General features: G+C 34.8%; 1 protein-coding gene and 1 long non-coding RNA gene across 3 annotated transcripts in view; both read right to left on the bottom strand.

The window, feature by feature from the left end:
* The window catches only part of LOC127726410 (uncharacterized), a 31,355-nt gene extending 30,445 nt beyond the window's left edge, over positions 1-910 (bottom strand). For both annotated transcript variants that reach the window (XR_007993519.1, XR_007993520.1), the window contains exon 1: positions 284-910. This is a non-coding gene — a long non-coding RNA (uncharacterized LOC127726410). The remainder of the gene's footprint in view (positions 1-283) is intronic.
* Positions 1-19,219, bottom strand: part of LOC127726401 (ubiquitin carboxyl-terminal hydrolase-like) — a 120,256-nt gene extending 101,037 nt beyond the window's left edge. Inside the window, exons 1-2 of the mRNA XM_052233803.1 lie at positions 19,070-19,219; positions 10,433-10,568 (exon numbers count right to left, since the gene is read on the bottom strand). Of these exons, the coding sequence (XP_052089763.1) occupies positions 10,433-10,568; positions 19,070-19,123 (190 nt within the window). The 5' untranslated portion in view covers positions 19,124-19,219. The remainder of the gene's footprint in view (positions 1-10,432; positions 10,569-19,069) is intronic.
* Between the last annotated feature and the right edge of the window lie 3,159 nt (positions 19,220-22,378).

Genomic DNA, 22,378 nt, shown 5'->3' with positions numbered 1-22,378 from the left:
GACATGTACACCTTACAGTCCTTCCATACACCGAATATACTAGACCTATTGCTTATAGTATCTGAGATATGGACTTGACCACCAAAACTTAACCTTGTTCATTGATCCATGAAATGAGGTCGAGGTCAAGTGAAAACTGTCTGACGGGCATGAGGACCTTGCAAGGTACGCACATACCAAATATAGTTGAACTATTGCACATAGTATTAGAAAAAAAGACCAAAACTCAAAAACTTAACTTTGACCACTGAACCATGAAAATGAGGTCAAGGTCAAATGACACCTGCCCGCTAGACATGTACACCTTACAATCATTCCATACACCAAATATAGTAGACCTATGGCATACAGTATAAGAAAAACAGACCAAAACACAAAAACTTAACTATAACCACTGAACCATGAAAATGAGGTCAAGGTCAGATGACACCTGCCAGTTGGACATGTACACCTTACAGTCCTTCCATACACCGAATATACTAGACCTATTGCTTATAGTATCTGAGATATGGACTTGACCACCAAAACTTAACCTTGTTCACTGATCCATGAAATGAGGTCGAGGTCAAGTGAAAACTGTCTGACGGGCATGAGGACCTTGCAAGGTACGCACATACCAAATATAGTTATCTTATTACTTATAATAAGAGAGAATCTAACATTACAAAAAATCTTAACTTTTTTTTCAAGTAGTCACTGAACCATGAAAATGAGGTCAAGGACATTGGACATGTGACTGACCGAAACTTCGTAACATGAGGCATCCATATACAAAGTATGAAGCCTCCAGACCTTCCACCTTCTAAAATATAAAGCTTTTAAGAAGTTAGCTAACGCCGCCGCCGCCGCTGCCGCCGGATCGCTATCCCTATGTCGAGCTTTCTGCGACAAAAGTCGCAGGCTCGACAAAAACCTTAAAATATGACACCCAACAACTACTGATGAAGTTCCTGACTTGAGACAGGCAAAGAGAAATGGTAGTACTAGTTGTTTTTTTAGATCTCAAGCCTCTAGATTTAAAAGAAAAATGTACATAAAAGATGATTCAAAACCTATAATTTACCAAAAAAGTATTTTTATTAACTACAATGCTCAGTAACAATAATTTTTCAACTTTTTTGAGAACCAAAAAATATTTGAAAAATTTGTTATTATTCTCAAAAACTGTTTAAGATTTGTTAAAAGTTTAATGTTTAACTCTTTTAGGTGGTTTATCATCTCTTCTCAAACTATTCAAAAGTAAACAACAACCAGCACAACCAAAGCTTGGAAAATCCTTATTCAAAGTACATCATCAGACAGACCTGTCATCAGTAATTGGTGATGACATTATTGGAGAAACAGATACAGTGATGATGGATGATGGTAGACTGGTGATGTGTGTACCTCGGCAGAGGAGACTACTAATCTATAATACAGATGGATCACAGGTAGACAATATACCTGTACAGGGTAAACCATGGCATGTTACAGCAGTCAACAACTCTACAGTTGCTGTTACACTGATGGTTTCTTCAAACTTTACAGACAGGATAGAGATGTATGACATAAACAATAAACTCAAATCCAAATCAATACTAGTACCTGGAATGAGGAGTAATAGTGGCATTACAACTATAAACAACAAGTTAGTTGTAGGTGGTTACAAGAGACTACAGATCATAGATCATCAGACAGAAGAGGTGGTACAGACAATAAAGACTGACTGTGATCCTGGCAGGTTACATGGTTCTGGTGACAGAATATTCTACTGTGATACCTACTCCGACAACAACAACAACAACCTGTACTGGTACAGTTATACTGATGACAGACATCATACTCTAACATTACCATCAGTACCCAAGAAGATGACTACACTACAAGATGGCAGTCTGTATGTGATGTGTAAGGATAGATCAGTACAACATGTGTCATCTGATGGTAAACAGTATAAACCAGTAAAGACACTTCAATCTATTTCATATTGTGATGGGATACATTATAATCTCACACAACGGAAACTAATGACCATACAAAATGAACAAGTTACAGTTACAGTCTACAATGAAATATAACTAAATAAGTAGATTACTTTATGTCTTATACATACATTATCTGTCAGACTTAGTTATAGGTAGATACGTGTATATAACTGTCACAACAGAAGGACTGAACAAAACCACTAAAATTCTTCATTATAACCCAAAACAGAGAAAACTCATAATCGTGAAGTCTGATAATACATTGTATATTTTTTAAAGACAGACTGAAGTAGTCGTAATAAATTTAATTAATACTTATACTGTGGATTCATTTATTTTCGTGGGTATCAATTTTCATGGATTGTGGAAAACTTGCCTTTTCTTGCATGGATATGAGATTTCGATGTTTTGCCAAAGTCTGCATACAACCTGATAGAAAATTTGTAATTTGTTGAACATTTAAATTTGTGGTTCACCTGTACCCACGAAAACCACGAAAATTGGTATCCAACGAATAATGATGAATCCACAGTAATGCAGTGTATTAATATAAATGTCAGGACCTGCATTAAGATTTTGATTTCTTTTTCTTACCAATTCAACACAATGTAATCTACTAAAAATAGTATAACAAAGCAGTTGAGACATGGCGGTGGAATTGTTTTGTTACCCATATCAATGGTCAGACATATAATGGAATTTAAAAAATTGTTTTGTGACCACTTGTCCTTATAAAAAAAGTTGCATTATAATTTTTAGCGGCATACTTTAATTTGTGTATAAACAAGAGGCTCAGTGTCAGAGTGACAGCAAACCGGATTTTCCTGCAGAGGTCAAACCCTGAACAGTTGAGCAAGCATGGACACATCATTTAAGCTTAAAACAGCTCTGAATTTGGATTGTGATTGAATATTTAAAATAGATTATTATCTAATTAATTATGAAAACGATATTTGCAAATCTGAACCCCCAAACAGGATCATGTAAAAATTAAACATTAACACACACAACAAAAATAAAATACCACACAACAACTGTGACATTTACCTTCATAACACACATGACTTAAAAAAAAATAGTTATAAAGAAATTTTTAACAACTAATGACTAAAATTAATTGAACAAAATCCATATACTAATATTATGATAACTGGTTTATGGAAACAAGTTTGAGTTATTTCCCTTTGAACAGAAACTAATAAAGCAAAAATAGTTCTCTAAAATTAGATATGATCTAACCACTAAAAAATTAAATAGTTCTCCAAAATTAGATATGATGTAACACAATGTATATCTATTTTCAAATTATAATCAAATATAATTAATAGTTCCAAGTATTTTTTCCTTCATTTGTCACAAACTAATATGATCTGCAACTTATCTACCATCTACACTATGTAATGTAATGAAATATATCCTATATTAAAAATAGATTTTTATCTAATTAAAAGAGTTCACTTCATCCAAAAAAAGTTATATATATAGCATTCAGAAAATTAGTTTATACAGAATAACAAACACACCTACCACAAAATTCTTCAAACAATTTACCAAAGAAAAGAAAAAAAAAACCAAAATGTCATTTATCATTAATACAAGGTCTTTTAAAAATCTTTTAAAAAATGAGTTAATTCCCTTTGAACAGAAATCTAGTAATTAATAAGTATTTCATCAAAAATTTAATTCTTGGGAAAGGGCTATAACTCAACAGCGAGAAAAGCTAAAATCGTGAAAATTGAACTTGACCTTCATTTAGTCACAGGAAACATCATATCTAAATTTGAAAAAATTTTGTCAAAGGGTTTTCATGTTAATGAACGGACACTGTTTGGCAGCCGCCCAGCCGCCAACCCACCGTACATCCCCAAATCAATTTACTTCGAAAATCCGTTTATAAGTATATATCTTGTTTTGAACAGCTGCATTTATCTTTTTATTGTGTTTCAAAAGACAGGTCAATTTCACATTTTATAAAAGTAAAGTGTTTAGTCTTATCTTTTGTAAATTCCCCCCTCACATTTAAGGTTGTTTGATGTTAAGCATCGAATAAATTTAGGATCATAATTGGTACTTTTACCGAAACATTGTTAATTTCAAGTTTGTATTGGTCAATCACAAAAATAAATATATTTGAAAGTGGCAAATTTTCATATTTTTAAAATTTCATACCTTTATCAACCCAAGACACCAATACAATGTAGAGAGCTCTGCTCTATGGATTATATTTGTTGAAGGACTAATAGGGTGTGTGATATTGAAAAAGCCATATCATATACACTTTATTACTTTGAAAAGATTTTTTCTGTTAGGGTTTTGTAAAGCCTATGTAACTGTGACAGATATTGATACTATCACAAATCATGCTCATGGCTGGTACAAAGCGATTGCCATTGATATGTTTATTTTATTTACACAAAGTATTAATGCAGAGGGAACATGCTTTATTGCAATTTGTTTACATATTTGATCACTGTCTCCCAGGAGTTCCCTTTAACAATTAAGGTTGGATATCATGTATTCTGCAACCCTGTCCACTTGTATCTGTATTGATTGGTATCTAAATAATTCTAACTGTTCATTGTATTTAACTAGACATCATTGAGATTGGAGCCATCTCAGTGGGCCCCGCTGTAAATAATGTGTGGTAAAAAATTATTGTATGATACACCACATCCATTTTTTGGGTTATTATGACACATCGACACACACTCTGGTGTTCGTTAATATACATGTTAAGTATAAACTTTGAAATCATAAAGGTTCTCAAGATGTAGAGTGGACACGATCTTTACCATAGGACATGGGGTTGTCAACTGAAACCTAAGTTTTTGACCTTGAACTTTGACCTAGGAAGTTGTCCAAACATTATGACACACCCTCTGGTGTTGGTTAATATACATGCCAAGTATAAAGTATGAAATTATAACGGTTCTCTAGATATAGAGAGGACACAATTTGTTAAAGACGGACGGACAGACAGACGGAGAGACTGATCACTATAGGGTGACCCGCCACTAGGCGGGGCCCTAATTATTTGTTATTGAATAATCAGATCATAATTGCTGTTTTGTTTTATCACGAGCTTGCTTGATCACTTTTAAATTTGAACAAAGCATTGCAGGCTGTTTAACTTAATATTGAAGTTTATTCTTTCCCACCACATCCTTGGGCCCAGGCAAATGGTTTATTATTTTCATAGAAATGCCATAATGTGTATTTTTGATTTGGTTTTTTATCTTCTTTGTACATGCTGTAATTTGATTGTTTTAATTCATGTTTCAAGTTTTCATTAACATTTTGAATACTGCAGCTGTTTTGTTTTCCACTTCCTGTTGTGGAGTATCAAAGACTAATAAGTGAATTGATATTAGAAAATTAACTTTTTATTATTCTTTCATTACTCATTGTCATTGTTAATCATATGAAGAAAGAAATTAATTAAACTGTGGGTTGTCTGCCCAAACCAGTATTCTGTTTCATTTCAACCTATCGTTTGTTTATCTTGTCTACACTGTACATACTGGTTAAAGTATGAGATTCTGTTCAACTTGGTAACAAACATGAACTCTTCAGGGTCTGGTAATACATAAAATTGAAAATGGAAATGGGGAATGTGTCAAAGAGACAACAACCCGACCAAATAGCAGAAAACAGCCCAAGGCCACCAATGGGTCTTCAACATAGCGAGAAAATACCGCACCTGAAGGTGGGCTTCAGCTGGCCCTTAAACAAAAATGTGTACTAGTTTAGTGAAAATGGACGTCACATAAAACATACAAGACTAACACTGTTGAAAGACCTTTTGCTTTTGTTCTGATTTTTTTTCCTTGCACTGTATTGTTGTTACAAAAAATGTCGCTTAGATTTTTTGTATATAATATTGTACAGTTTATACGCTTTTGAAACTGACCCTGTTTAACTGAACACTTTTCTTTGTAAGAGTTATCTCCTTGAATACTGTTTTTCTAGTTAATAAAGAATTTGAATTTGTTATGACTACTCCTTCGCAACTGTAAAAGAAAGCGACAAATTTATTTTTCCAACTTGCTTGTTATATCCTCAGAATGTTAAGTTTAACTTTGACCGAAGCGTTATGAAGACTCCATTTGAGAGTTATTCCCCTTTATGTATTTGAAATAAGTGATATGTATTTGTACTGGTAAACCATAAGTGATAGAGATGGGTGTTTTGATTTTAGGTTCTTGGTCCACTAAAAGAAAATGAGGTCAAGGTCATGTGTCTTAATTTTGATTTTGACTTGTTATTACTTATTATCAGAAGCCGTATAAGATATCAACAAAATATTTTAACTAAATTGTTATATGCGACATATTGAATCAACATAAAGTTTTGTTGAACGGGTACCTTGACACTGAATGGGAGTTCTCTCCCCTCTCAAAATTAAAACCAGCTGTATGGTGATATAACTCATTAACCATACATAGTAGAGACCTAGGGTCTTTTGATTTGAGGTCCTTACTTTATGACCTTGATATTTAGGTCAAGGTCATAGGTAAATTTGACGTTTTAGATTTTGACCTTTGCTTTGACTAGCCATATGACCTTGAAAAAGTCAACCAACAGTGACCTTGTGTGAACCGAAAGTAGCTTTTTTTAAAAACTTATTTTATGTCAAAGTATATAGAACCACTTTTTTTTGGAATCAGTGTCAAGTAAACGATCATTTTGTACCGATGAAAGTGACATTTTTCAAACCAGAAGTAACAAATCATCTCCCTTATTTCATAAAACATGTATAGAAACCATATATTTTTTTGTAATTAGCACACAGTAAGCTATCATCTGACACTGAAAATGACATTTTATACTTGATTTTATAATTTTCATATCAAAATACAGGTTTTGGTGGAAAGACCTTCAAAATTCAAAATAATTTCCTTAGAGTAAATTTGAGCAGTATATTTAAAGAATTCTTGATTATTTAACGAAAAAATGTCATCAAGATAATGGTAAGTGTTGTTGAATTTATCAATTAAATGGAATTTAGATGATTCTTTACTCAGAGTTTGGCAAATAAACTGTGATTCATAACATTATAGGAACAAGTCTGCTATTAAAGGCACACAATTTAGAAGAACATTTTACAAACTGAATGTCAGCTGTCATTCGAATGAACATTTGCTCAATAAACAGTTTTTTGTAGACAAAATATTGTTTAGTTCACAAAGACATTTCTGGTTACTAGAATGGAACCTTTTGTTCTTCCTCAGTCACTTTTAAGTAAAAGTTAGTTTACTAACATTTTTTTATAAAGCAGAAATTGACCATTAGAAGTTAAAACTATTCATATCTAGTTTATATGAATATGAATATAATCATTTACTTGAGAGCAGAAATAAAAGCATGCCCTTTTCATGTATTATCTTTAAAATGATTTGTCTGAACATAAAGAGAATCTAAGACATAAATGTCAATACAACAGCATCCCTACAACACCAAAATAAGACAGTTACCATGGATACAAATAAAGACATGAAGCCACATCAAATAAGTTCTTAATTTGTCTTGTCAACGTATATTTGTTCTGCCTAACAGAAGTTCCACTGGAAACCTTGTTATAAACAATGTTATAATATCTCTTCCTGTTGGAACAAATATTCTATACCATTTATTCCGTTAGGAATATATACAGTAATATTTATTCCAGTGGAAATAATATTCCAGAATATTTTTTCCATTTGGAACTTATATTATGAAGGAACTTCTATTTTGTGACAGTCTGAGTATGTGTTTTATATCTATTTGTATATAACAGAAAATTACATAAAAGGGCTTGAGCAATAAATTTAGTAATCATGGACATGATCAACCATGTGTCATGTATATATTGCAAAAAAAAATCCTTATCTTTCAACAAAAAGGTACTTCCCCTTTGTTAGCACAGAACATGTTTCAGTCCTTTGCATTTCAACCTTAAAACAAATGACAAATATATGGTTTGTTGGTTTACAACAAAAATATCAAAATACTGGTAACTGTAGAAGATAACTAATGTGCAGACTGCTGTTTCATAAATTGGAATGCATGAGGATCTGTTGTATATATCATACAAGTCACAGTTTATATTTAAATTATATTTGCATCATAGATTAGTAATTTTCATAAATAAAACTGTTTTCACAAAGATATGTCTTGCCTTCTTTACAGCCAACTTGAAAGCAGTAATTTGATGGACTGTTGTATTACTAAGACAGTCCTAGTGGATGTACATGAGACAAAATCCAATAATAGATAATGAAATAACCAGTATACTAAAGGAACAGTGTTTTTATTTCTATTTCTTATCTTCAATTTACTATATGTATATGGGAGTAAATCATTTATCAATTTTTATTTAAACAAGAAAAACAAGAGCTAGGCCTTAAAATCTTTTCCAAAAAGGAGAATTTCAGATGCTACCCAAGATCAATGAAGTGTTGTATGTACTACTTCATAACATACATCATATGCATGAAATTATTAAACGTGTTGTTTTCAATTTTATACATCAACCAGAAGAAATTATCAATTTTGCATACAAAAATTTGATAGCCACTGAAGAATGACTTAAGGGAAGAGCTAACTTTATACAAACACAACATAGCATTAAACAATGTAGAAATCCATAGTCATGTAAGCATCACTATTTAGACAAAGCCTGATATTCAACTTGGATATGCAAATTGTATGCATATATAAAAACAAGAAGATGTGGTATGATTGCCAATGAGACAATGCTCCATCAGAGACCAAATGACATAGAAGTTAACAACTATAGGTCACTGTACAGTCTTCAATAATGAGCAAAACCCATATCGCATAGTCAGCTATAAAAGGCTCTGACATGACAAAAGTAAAACAATTCATACCTACCAAATACCAATTGCATTTTGAAAGAGCTTCTAAGAATACTTTTTTTATATTTGATCATATAAACTATAGTCACTGAGGTATGAATTTGGAGGAAGTGGCTTAAAATTCTACTTTAAACTGAAATGTATGTATGTTAACACAGTCACTAGAGCAAGGGTATATTGAGCCTAATTACTGTATACAAGTGAGATGTATCGATGCAAATACTGTGAATCAATCATCAAAAGCATTTCTCTTATTCTAAACTAGACCTAAGGCAAATAAATGTGGATAGTGTCCACATGTGGACACAGATGATGCCCCTGCTTGCATATCATATAGTTATAAAGGGACATAACTGAAGAACAGTAAAAGTGACGCTACCCAAATTTGAACTTGATCTGAGTTTTGTGTGTAAGTCTCATAACATTTGGTTGAGGATAACTGAAGTAGAGAACAGAAACTAAAAATTCAGCAATTTTTCTATTTATAAAGGGGCATAACTCAATAATGGTTAAAGTGACACTACCCAAATTCAACTTGATCTGTGTTTTATCAGTGGAAGTCAAATTAAACATTGCATTGTATAAAGCATTCATTGTAGTTGATTCAACTATAATCATGGACAAAGGAAGATAACTCCAATTTTAAAAATAACTTGATATTTAGAAGAAAATAAAAATTTTGCAATTTTTTCCATTTATAAAGGAGCATAACTCTAGAATGGTTAAAGTTACGCCACCAAAATTCAAACTTGATCTGTGTTTTGTGGTAATAAGCATTGTGTATAAGTTTCATAACATTTGGTTGAGGCAAACTTAAGTTAGAGAACGGAAACTAAAAATTTTGCAATTTTTCCATTTATAAAGGGGCATAACTCTAGAACGGTTAAAGTGACGCCACCAAAATTCATACTTGATCTGTGTTTTGTGGTAATAAGCCTTGTGTATAAGTTTCATAACATTTGGTTGAGGCAAACTTGTTAGAGGACGGAAACTAAAAATTTTGCAATTTTTCCATTTATAAAGGGGCATAACTCTAGAACGGTTAAAGTGATGCCACCAAAATTCAAACTTGATCTGTGTTTGGTAGGTAATAAGCCTTGTGTATAAGTTTCATAACATTTGGTTGAGGCAAACTTAAGTTAGAGAACGGAAACTAAAAATTTTGCAATTTTTCCATTTATAAAGGGGCATAACTCTAGAACGGTTAATGTGACGCCATTAAAATTCATACTTGATCTGTGTTTTGTGGTAATAAGCCTTGTGTATAAGTTTCATAACATTTGGTTGAGGCAAACTCAAGTTAGAGAACGGAAACCAATTTTGGGACGTACGGACGTACCTACAGACGGACAAGGGTAAAACTTAATGCCCCCACCGCTACGGCGGGGGCATAAAAAGTGTGTTTAAGGGTTTCCTTCCTAAAAGGTATAGGGTCCGAAGGTTCAATAAGATATGCCGGGGTCTATGGTAACAGTTGACTTACCTATAAACTTGATTTTGTCATGGTTTTTAGCTATACTGTGATCTATGGTAACAGTTGAGACTTACCTATAAACTTGATTCTGTCCTGGTTTTTAGCTATACTGTGATCTATGGTAACAGTTGACTTACCTATAAACTTGATCTTGTCCTGGTTATTTGCCAGACTATGTACAATGGCTATAGTTCCACAGGCGTTAGATATGGTCTGTTTTACAAAGAACAGGTCTGATGATGACTTAACTTCACCCAGAGGACTTGCTGTTGCCTGTAATGATTTTCAAATACCAAATCAGCTTAAATTATAAATAAGGCTCCTAATAATACAAAAGTCGCAAGTATTACTCAAACTGACATCTTGACTGCGGCTTTCCTATATCAGTTTAGTAAAATTTTTTACCAACTGAACAATCTCATTTGATAGTATAATGTACATTTGTATAACAGCAATTTTCAGTGGAATGCAAGAGTAAGGGTGAAGCACTATGTCAAGTCGAAGTATATTTTTTTCAGTAACAGTGGAAGTCACAATTGATGTTGGATGGGTTCATCATGTTCATAGCCATAAAATCCATTAAGCTTGATAGCAATTGGTCCTTTATAGGAATTTATAAAAAACTATACATCATTGAGATGGGAGCCATCTCTGTGGGCCTCGCTGTAAATAATGTGTGGTAAAAAATTTGTATCTTTACCATAGGACATCGGGTTGTCAACTGAAACCAAAGTTTTTGACCTTGACCTTTGACCTAGGAAGTTGTACATACATTATGGCACACCCTCTGCTGTTGGTTAATATACATGTCAAATATAAACTTTGAAATCATAACGGTTCTCAAGATATAGAGCGGACACGATCTTTACCATAGGACATGGGGTTGTCAACTGAAACCAAAGTTTTTGACCTTGAACTTTGACTTAGGAAGTTGTACAAACATTATGACACACCCTCTGGTGTTGGTTAATATACATGTCAAGTATAAAGTATAAAATTATAACGGTTCTCTACATATAGAGTGGACACAATTTGTTACGGACGGACGGACAGACAGACTGATCACTATAGGGCGACCCACCACTAGGCGGGGTCCTAATTATTTGGTTATATAAAGGTCTATCCACAGGTTCGTCAAATCATCTGTAAAATGGATCCCTAAGAGTGATGCAGGCCAAGTTGAGGCCTTATTGGCCCAGCATTTCAAACTTAAAACTGAAAAAAAGACTGATGGAGGGCTTGTCATAACAACAGCTCAAACTGATCATTTAGTCAGGAATGCTTAAATAAGGTCAAGGACAACTAATGTTTGAGTCTTATATCAAATTAAAGTCAAGAATGTATCATCCTTGGGACTAAAGAAAACTACAGGTAACCATACAACATAGGTGACAGTTGAATTGTGGTTCAAAATCAATAACATTTACTACAGTTCCATTTTTTTCATTACATGTACTTCGAAATTTTATCAAAACAAACAAAATGTATCCACTTTCTCAAAAAGAAACTATGTTTGATTCTATGCTGCTTTAAGGTAAGAAAATGACTGAAAAAGTATGCATCCAACAGTTATTTGATTTCCAACATAAAAATCTTACAAAATATCTTTTCACAAGTCGAGTCCAGATGTCAATATAAACAGTGCATGATCGATGCATATAAATCTTTACTTTGTGTGCGATAGACTGTTTCTAATAAGTATACTAAAGTGAAGATGAAATAAGTAATTTCTTAAAAACAATAAGACACACTTAAAATATTTTAAATATATCTTTTAAATTTATAAATAAATGAATACATGTTGTGTCGTTGTTTACTTTCGACAGCGCCGCCATTTTCAAAATATTGCCAACGAATGCCAAAATGTGAACCTTTCAATCAAATTTTGAAGTAAAAAGTTTACCTAAACTGATTTGGTTTTTGATTTCTTTGAAATAAATGTATTGTCGACATTTTTAGGGGTTGGAAGGATATTATTTATAATAAATAAGTTGAGAAAATTGATAATATAAGAAGGTCCCATTGCAATTTTATCGACTTTTAACGAAGAAGTTAACGAAGGCTGTGTGGTTATGGCACCTCAATTTTCAGACTGACTCATTTTGAAGCAAGAAATCATATTTCTGAACTGAAATTTAGAACATATTTAATTGTAAACAAGAAAATTCTTTAAAACGCGGGGTTGGAAGGTAAAATACACAATGTAACAAAAAAGTTATGATCGTTTAATCTCTGTAGCCCATTGATTTTCATTGATAAAACGATTGGCCATTAATGATATACAACTGAATTGTAAAAGTCATGTGATGACCGCGATAGTTGGATATGCTTTATGACTATATTTGCATTCACAACAGTTTATGGACAATGCACTGTTTGAAATTTAATAATGATAGCATATGCATGTTGTTGTCAGCGATTACAGTTGATGGTAAAACAAAAAAGCTGAAAAGAATTCAGCACTTGAAAATTGGATAACTGCAACATTATAAGAGTTACCAAAATTGGTACATCTCACTGCGCATATCAAAAATACTCTTATAAGATAGAAAAAAAAAATATAATTGGTATGGGAAAAACTTCAAAATAGTTCCATGAAAATATAAACTCAGCATACAAATTCAAAAGTTTAAAAAAACTTTCTGAATTCTAAATCAAATTGATAAGCTGTTTAAAATGGAACTGTGGCTGAGCACTAACTACACTCGATAAATCTTTATACACAATGTATGAAGGGTAGAAAAGGTTCGTGTTTTCTTCCTAAAAACCCAAAATAAAACAATCTGCAACAAACAAAAAATGGATAAGTATACAAACAGGTCTACCAAACCCTATAATAGATTTCTCCCACATTAACTGACAAACCTTTTCTGTGATTAGAGACAACAATACTACAGCAGCTACTGGTCGTGGCAGGTAGACCAAACCTTATAATAGATTTCTCCAACATTAACTGACAAACCTTTTCTGTGATCGGATACAACAATACTACAGCAGCTACTGGTCGTGGCAGATAGACCAAACCCTATAATAGATTTCTCCCACATTAACTGACAAACCTTTTCTGTGATTAGAGACAACAATACTACAGCAGCTACTGGTCGTGGCAAGTAGACCAAACCCTATAATAGATTTCTCCCACATTAACTGACAAACCTTTTCTATGATTAGAGACAACAATACTACAGCAGCTACTGGTCGTGGCAGATAGACCAAACCCTATAATAGATTTCTCCCACATTAACTGACAAACCTTTTCTATGATTAGAGACAACAATACTACAGCAGCTACTGGTCGTGGCAGATAGACCAAACCTTATAATAGATTTCTCCCACATTAACTGACAAACCTTTTCTATGATTAGAGACAACAATACTACAGCAGCTACTGGTCGTGGCAGATAGACCAAACCCTATAATAGATTTCTCCCACATTAACTGACAAACCTTCTTTGTGATTGGATACAACAATACTACAGCAGCTACTGGTCGTGGCAGATAGACCAAACCCTATAATAGATTTCTCCCACATTAACTGACAAACCTTCTTTGTGATTGGATACAACAATACTACAGCAGCTACTGGTAGTGGCAGGTAGACCAAACCCTATAATAGATTTCTCCCACATTAACTGACCTTCTCTGTGATTAGAGACAACAATACTACAGCAGCTACTGGTCGTGGCAGGTAGACCAAACCTTATAATAGATTTCTCCCACATTAACTGACAAACCTTCTTTGTGATTGGATACAACAATACTACAGCAGCTACTGGTCGTGGCAGATAGACCAAACCCTATAATAGATTTCTCCCACATTAACTGACAAACCTTTTCTGTGATTAGATACAACAATACTACAGCAGCTACTGGTCGTGGCAGATAGACCAAACCCTATAATAGATTTCTCCCACATTAACTGACAAACCTTTTCTGTGATTAGAGACAACAATACTACAGAAGCTACTGGTCGTGGCAGGTAGACCAAACCCTATAATAGATTTCTCCCACATTAACTGACAAACCTTTTCTATGATTAGATACAACAATACTACAGCAGCTACTGGTCATGGCAAGTAGACCAAACCTTATAATAGATTTCTCCCACATTAACTGACAAACCTTTTCTATGATTAGAGACAACAATACTACAGCAGCTACTGGTCGTGGCAGATAGACCAAACCCTATAATAGATTTCTCCCACATTAACTGACAAACCTTTTCTGTGATTAGAGACAACAATACTACAGCAGCTACTGGTCGTGGCAGATAGACCAAACCCTATAATAGATTTCTCCCACATTAACTGACAAACCTTTTCTGTGATTAGAGACAACAATACTACAGCAGCTACTGGTCGTGGCAGATAGACCAAACCCTATAATAGATTTCTCCCACATTAACTGACAAACCTTTTCTGTGATTAGAGACAACAATACTACAGCAGCTACTGGTCGTGGCAGATAGACCAAACCCTATAATAGATTTCTCCAACATTAACTGACAAACCTTTTCTGTGATTAGAGACAACAGTACTACAGCAGCTACTGGTAGTGGCAGGTAGACCAAACCTTATAATAGATTTCTCCCACATTAACTGACAAACCTTTTCTGTGATTAGAGACAACAATACTACAGCAGCTACTGGTCGTGGCAGATAGACCAAACCCTATAATATATTTCTCCAACATTAACTGACAAACCTTTTCTGTGATTAGATACAACAATACTACAGCAGCTACTGGTCGTGGCAGGTAGACCAAACCCTATAATAGATTTCTCCCACATTAACTGACAAACCTTTTCTGTGATTAGAGACAACAATACTACAGCAGCTACTGGTCGTGGCAGATAGACCAAACCCTATAATATATTTCTCCCACATTAACTGACAAACCTTCTTTGTGATTGGATACAACAGTACTACAGCAGCTACTGGTCGTGGCAAGTAGACCAAACCTTATAATAGATTTCTCCCACATTAACTGACAAACCTTTTCTGTGATTAGAGACAACAATACTACAGCAGCTACTGGTCATGGCAAGTAGACCAAACCCTATAATATATTTCTCCAACATTAACTGACAAACCTTCTTTGTGATTAGATACAACAATACTACAGCAGCTACTGGTCGTGGCAGGTAGACCAAACCCTATAATAGATTTCTCCCACATTAACTGACCTTCTCTGAGATTGGATACAACAGTACTACAGCAGCTACTGGTAGTGGCAAGTAGACCAAACCTTATAATAGATTTCTCCCACATTAACTGACAAACCTTTTCTGTGATTAGAGACAACAATACTACAGCAGCTACTGGTCATGGCAGGTAGACCAAACCCTATAATAGATTTCTCCCACATTAACTGACAAACCTTTTCTGTGATTAGAGACAACAATACTACAGCAGCTACTGGTCATGGCAGGTAGACCAAACCCTATAATAGATTTCTCCCACATTAACTGACAAACCTTCTTTGTGATTGGATACAACAGTACTACAGCAGCTACTGGTAGTGGCAGGTAGACCAAACCCTATAATAGATTTCTCCCACAATAACTGACAAACCTTTTCTATGATTAGAGACAACAATACTACAGCAGCTACTGGTCATGGCAGGTAGACCAAACCCTATAATAGATTTCTCCCACATTAACTGACAAACCTTTTCTGTGATTAGAGACAACAATACTACAGCAGCTACTGGTAGTGGCAGGTAGACCAAACCCTATAATAGATTTCTCCCACATTAACTGACAAACCTTTTCTATGATTAGAGACAACAATACTACAGCAGCTACTGGTCGTGGCAGATAGACCAAACCCTATAATAGATTTCTCCAGCAATAACTGACAAGCCTTTTCTGTGATTGGATACAACAATACTACAGCAGCTACTGGTCGTGGCAGATAGACCAAACCCTATAATAGATTTCTCCCACATTAACTGACAAACCTTTTCTATGATTAGATACAACAATACTACAGCAGCTACTGGTCGTGGCAGGTAGACCAAACCCTATAATAGATTTCTCCCACATTAACTGACAAACCTTCTTTGTGATTGGATACAACAGTACTACAGCAGCTACTGGTAGTGGCAGGTAGACCAAACCCTATAATAGATTTCTCCCACATTAACTGACAAACCTTTTCTGTGATTAGAGACAACAATACTACAGCAGCTACTGGTCATGGCAGATAGACCAAACCCTATAATAGATTTCTCCAACATTTACTGACAAACCTTTTCTGTGATTAGATACAACAATACTACAGCAGCTACTGGTCGTGGCAAGTAGACCAAACCCTATCATAGATTTCTCCCACATTAACTGACAAACCTTTTCTATGATTAGAGACAACAATACTACAGCAGCTACTGGTAGTGGCAAGTAGACCAAACCCTATAATAGATTTCTCCCACATTAACTGACAAACCTTTTCTGTGATTAGATAAAACATTACTACAGCAGCTACTGGTCGTGGCAGATAGACCAAACCCTATAATAGATTTCTCCCACATTAACTGACAAACCTTTTCTGTGATTAGATACAACAATACTACAGCAGCTACTGGTCGTGGCAGGTAGACCAAACACTATAATAGATTTCTCCCACATTAACTGACAAACCTTTTCTGTGATTAGAGACAACAATACTACAGCAGCTACTGGTCGTGGCAGATAGACCAAACCCTATAATAGATTTCTCCCACATTAACTGACAAACCTTTTCTGTGATTAGAGACAACAATACTACAGCAGCTACTGGTCGTGGCAGATAGACCAAACCCTATAATAGATTTCTCCCACATTAACTGACAAACCTTTTCTGTGATTAGATACAACAATACTACAGCAGCTACTGGTCGTGGCAGATAGACCAAACCCTATAATAGATTTCTCCCACATTAACTGACAAACCTTTTCTGTGATTAGAGACAACAATACTACAGCAGCTACTGGTCATGGCAGGTAGACCAAACCCTATAATAGATTTCTCCCACATTAACTGACAAACCTTTTCTGTGATTAGAGACAACAATACTACAGCAGCTACTGGTCATGGCAGGTAGACCAAACCCTATAATAGATTTCTCCCACATTAACTGACAAACCTTCTTTGTGATTGGATACAACAGTACTACAGCAGCTACTGGTAGTGGCAGGTAGACCAAACCCTATAATAGATTTCTCCCACAATAACTGACAAACCTTTTCTATGATTAGAGACAACAATACTACAGCAGCTACTGGTCATGGCAGGTAGACCAAACCCTATAATAGATTTCTCCCACATTAACTGACAAACCTTTTCTGTGATTAGAGACAACAATACTACAGCAGCTACTGGTAGTGGCAGGTAGACCAAACCCTATAATAGATTTCTCCCACATTAACTGACAAACCTTTTCTATGATTAGAGACAACAATACTACAGCAGCTACTGGTCGTGGCAGATAGACCAAACCCTATAATAGATTTCTCCCACATTAACTGACAAACCTTCTTTGTGATTGGATACAACAGTACTACAGCAGCTACTGGTAGTGGCAGGTAGACCAAACCCTATAATAGATTTCTCCCACAATAACTGACAAACCTTTTCTATGATTAGAGACAACAATACTACAGCAGCTACTGGTCATGGCAGGTAGACCAAACCCTATAATAGATTTCTCCCACATTAACTGACAAACCTTTTCTGTGATTAGAGACAACAATACTACAGCAGCTACTGGTAGTGGCAGGTAGACCAAACCCTATAATAGATTTCTCCCACATTAACTGACAAACCTTTTCTATGATTAGATACAACAATACTACAGCAGCTACTGGTCGTGGCAGGTAGACCAAACCCTATAATAGATTTCTCCCACATTAACTGACAAACCTTTTCTGTGATTAGAGACAACAATACTACAGCAGCTACTGGTCGTGGCAGATAGACCAAACCCTATAATAGATTTCTCCCACATTAACTGACAAACCTTTTCTGTGATTAGATACAACAATACTACAGCAGCTACTGGTCGTGGCAGGTAGACCAAACCCTATAATAGATTTCTCCCACATTAACTGACAAACCTTTTCTGTGATTGGATACAACAATACTACAGAAGCTACTGGTCATGGCAGGTAGACCAAACCCTATAATAGATTTCTCCCACATTAACTGACAAACCTTCTCTGTGATTAGATACAACAGTACTACAGCAGCTACTGGTCGTGGCAGATAGACCAAACCCTATAATAGATTTCTCCAACATTAACTGACAAACCTTTTCTGTGATTGGATACAACAATACTACAGAAGCTACTGGTCGTGGCAGGTAGACCAAACACTATAATAGATTTCTCCCACATTAACTGACAAACCTTTTCTGTGATTAGATACAACAATACTACAGCAGCTACTGGTCGTGGCAGGTAGACCAAACCCTATAATAGATTTCTCCCACATTAACTGACAAACCTTTTCTGTGATTAGAGACAACAATACTACAGCAGCTACTGGTCATGGCAGATAGACCAAACCCTATAATAGATTTCTCCAACATTAACTGACAAACCTTTTCTGTGATTAGAGACAACAATACTACAGCAGCTACTGGTCGTGGCAGGTAGACCAAACCCTATAATAGATTTCTCCAACATTAACTGACAAACCTTTTCTGTGATTAGAGACAACAATACTACAGCAGCTACTGGTCGTGGCAGGTAGACCAAACCCTATAATAGATTTCTCCAGCAATAACTGACAAACCTTTTCTGTGATTGGATACAACAATACTACAGCAGCTACTGGTCGTGGCACCATTCCTAACAGATCTGCATCCAGTCCATAAATATCTACAAACTGCCATTCTTTAGGGACGCCTAGGTTGAAAATGTACTGCAAAAAAGTCAGATGTAATCACAACAGCTAACATATACAAATCACAATATCATAATGAGAGACTGTTTTGTTTGCCTTCAATTAATTTAGAGGTTTTATAGATATCGTTCATACTACTATTTCGTCCTAAAGATGCATGAAATATTTGCCACTTGACATGAAGCAATCAACAAATCAAACTATCATACTACTATGTACTTCATATGTTGATCTCTTAGTATTTGTTTTTTTTTTGGCAGAATATTTATAGAATTTTGCAATTTATGGTTGTGTTAGAAGAAAATCTTAGGCTATTCTTGTAACTAAGTTTTCTCTTTACACAGAAGAAAAAGACACACAATAATCTGAAGATTCACATACATTTACTTACCGGTATCATGCTGTAGAAGATTAGCAACTATATATCTCCTACAGCCAAACAGATACCACAAAGTTAACGAGTCAACATGAATAATGAAAGTATTGGTCATTTTTCAATTATCAATCAATTCATTCAGAAGTGAGTATTTTATGTTGGTATTTCCATCTATCATGTCTATCTTGTATTCTGTACTAAATGTTATCTCCAATACAACATATAGAGTGAACATTATATTTTGGCAATGTACAAGGTCATGCATTTCTCACTGTTTATGACGTCTTTGCACTAAATCTGTTGGATGTGTCGCGATTAATACTTAAGTCTAGGAGCACATAATTTATTTATTTGTTGTAAGTGGCTTTGAACTAGTTTTCATTAACCACAAATGCTCTTTTATCGTTGATTTGTGTCTTTTGTTTTTATGTTAGTTTTTATTTTGTGCTTCGTATAGGTCTATGGAGTTAAGTAATTGACAACTGATTTTTACAGTTTGTCCTTATGTTGTGCTACTACACTATTGGTTCTTGTCTATCCTATTTGTTTTTCGCAAATTATATTGTTATAAATCAGGCCTTCAGTTTTTCGATTGGGGCTTTTTATAGCTGTCAATAGGCATGGGTTTTTCTCATTGTTGAAGGCTGTATAGTGACCTATATTGGTTTATATCCATTTCATTTGAACTCTGGTGGATAATTGTCTCATTGGCAATCATACCACATCTCCTTCTTATTATATATTTCAATCTTAATTTGTGCTATGTTCTGTGATCTTTTTCGTTTATTCAGCAAGTGAGTAATTCGAATTTATTCAACTTCTTGCAATCGAACAAAAAAACAAAACATCATAGAATTAATTAGCCAACATAACTTACATTTGTATCAGTAACATGGAGTCATGCACCCGACTCATGGACACTCTATTTTGGGTTAACAAACAATGTTTTAACAACAATCTATCAAACTTTACATGGCGAATGTGGGAAAAATCAAGGAATTTTTGTGCAATGCGTGAGATTTGACATGCCTGTAAGATGACTATAGCTAGTGTTCAAGGAAGAGATCCAATTTAAAATAAAATATTATGCAAAATGAGGGTATATTTGATAAGAACAGAAATTTTGCCTTGCAACAGGTCACATATGGACCCCTAAAAGAGTTGTTGCAATGATTCTTAACTTGCAGGGAGTCCTTTGTCTTAATCTACTTAAACAAAATAAACAGTAATGTATTTACAAATGAATAAACATATTTGTCTGAAGATAACAGCAGTATGAAGTATGAAGGATTAGATTCTTGCATAAATTAACATAAGATTGTAACTGATAGTTGACCAGTTGCTTGAAAAAAGTTCTAAAACCAATACTTTTTGTCATATTTTTTAAAATACCAGTAGTATATATATGATTTAAACTTCATTCATGGTTAATTTTTGAAAATTCTATTGTTTAAAATTTAGACCACCCCAACACTAAATAATTTGAAATTGGTGACACTTAACCCTAGATATTGTTGCACTTTAATAATGTCATGACACAATCAATATGACTTGACATTTTCTCATTTGATCTCATATTTTACAGGAATATATATAAAGTCCATGTAAAATTGATGTTTCACCCTGATTCATGTTGGCATGATAAAATGGCATCAGGTTGTTAGAAAAATCTTTAACCCAAATCGACCCTTCCACTTATGCTACTGTAGAGAGACTGTACATCGATTCAAAGCCAACAGACCGGGATTCTAATCAAATCAAATCAAAGTTTTATTTATTCTATAGACAGGTTTCCTTTTACAATTTTATAAATAAACTAACAGGAGTCATTTGTGGAAAACTCATTAGAAAAATTATGATGTGAAAACGTTTGCTTTGTGACGTCCAATTTTTCCAGGTAAAAGCACCAGTTGGAAGATCATAAAATTGAGAATGGAAATGGGGAATGTGTCAAAGAGACAACAACCTGACCAAAGAGCAGAAAACAGCCGAAGGCCATCAATGGGTCTTCAATACAGCGAGAAAATCCCGCACCCGGAGGTGGGCTTCAGCTGATCTCTAAACAAAAATGTGTACTAGTTCAATGAAAATGGACGTCACACTAAACTCCAAAACATATAAATGAACTAAAATTAAAAAACATCCAAGACTAACAAAGGCCAGAGGTTCCTGACTTCGGACAGGCGCAAAAATGTGGCAGGGTTAAACATGTTTTGTGAGATCTCAACCCTGCCCTATACCTCAAGCCAATGCAGAATAAACAAACACACAGCAATACATGTATTAATAAATCACCAAAAACTGCCAAGTTTTCATGAAGCAAATGTGTGAGATTTGGCTAAAATTATAAAGAGAAAAAAACACAATAGATCAAAGGAAAATGCCGCCAAATAAGCATGAAAATGCGCGAGTCTCGTGCTAATTGCGTGAGACTTAGCAGCCCTGAGTCACCCTAATACAACTTATCACTATTTGTCTATTATTACTGGACATCACAATGGTTTCCATAAAATGTTTACGTCACAATAGAATTTGTCTGAACTTACTCTGAAGCCACTATGAAAAATTGATTGTTGTGTATGACACCAGTTCAGGTATCCCAGATTCCCATATACTATAGCATTAAGGACAGAGGCGGATTTAGGGGGGCCCAGGGGGCCCGGGCCCCCCCCTTTTGCGGGAAAAATTTGGTTGATTATATAGGGAATCACTGAAGCGTGACTGGAGCGGGCCCCCTCTTAGGCAGTCAGTGGGCCCCCTCTTATAAAAATTTCTGGATCCGCCACTGAAGGCCATCTACCCTAGGAGTCATCGCAAAAAAA

This window comes from Mytilus californianus, unplaced genomic scaffold (assembly GCF_021869535.1).
Source record: "Mytilus californianus isolate M0D057914Y unplaced genomic scaffold, xbMytCali1.0.p SCAF_17, whole genome shotgun sequence".
Classification (NCBI taxonomy): Eukaryota; Metazoa; Mollusca; class Bivalvia; order Mytilida; family Mytilidae; genus Mytilus; species Mytilus californianus.
The sequence above is the reverse complement of the archived record's forward strand: the minus strand, read 5'-3'. Positions and strand labels throughout refer to the sequence as shown.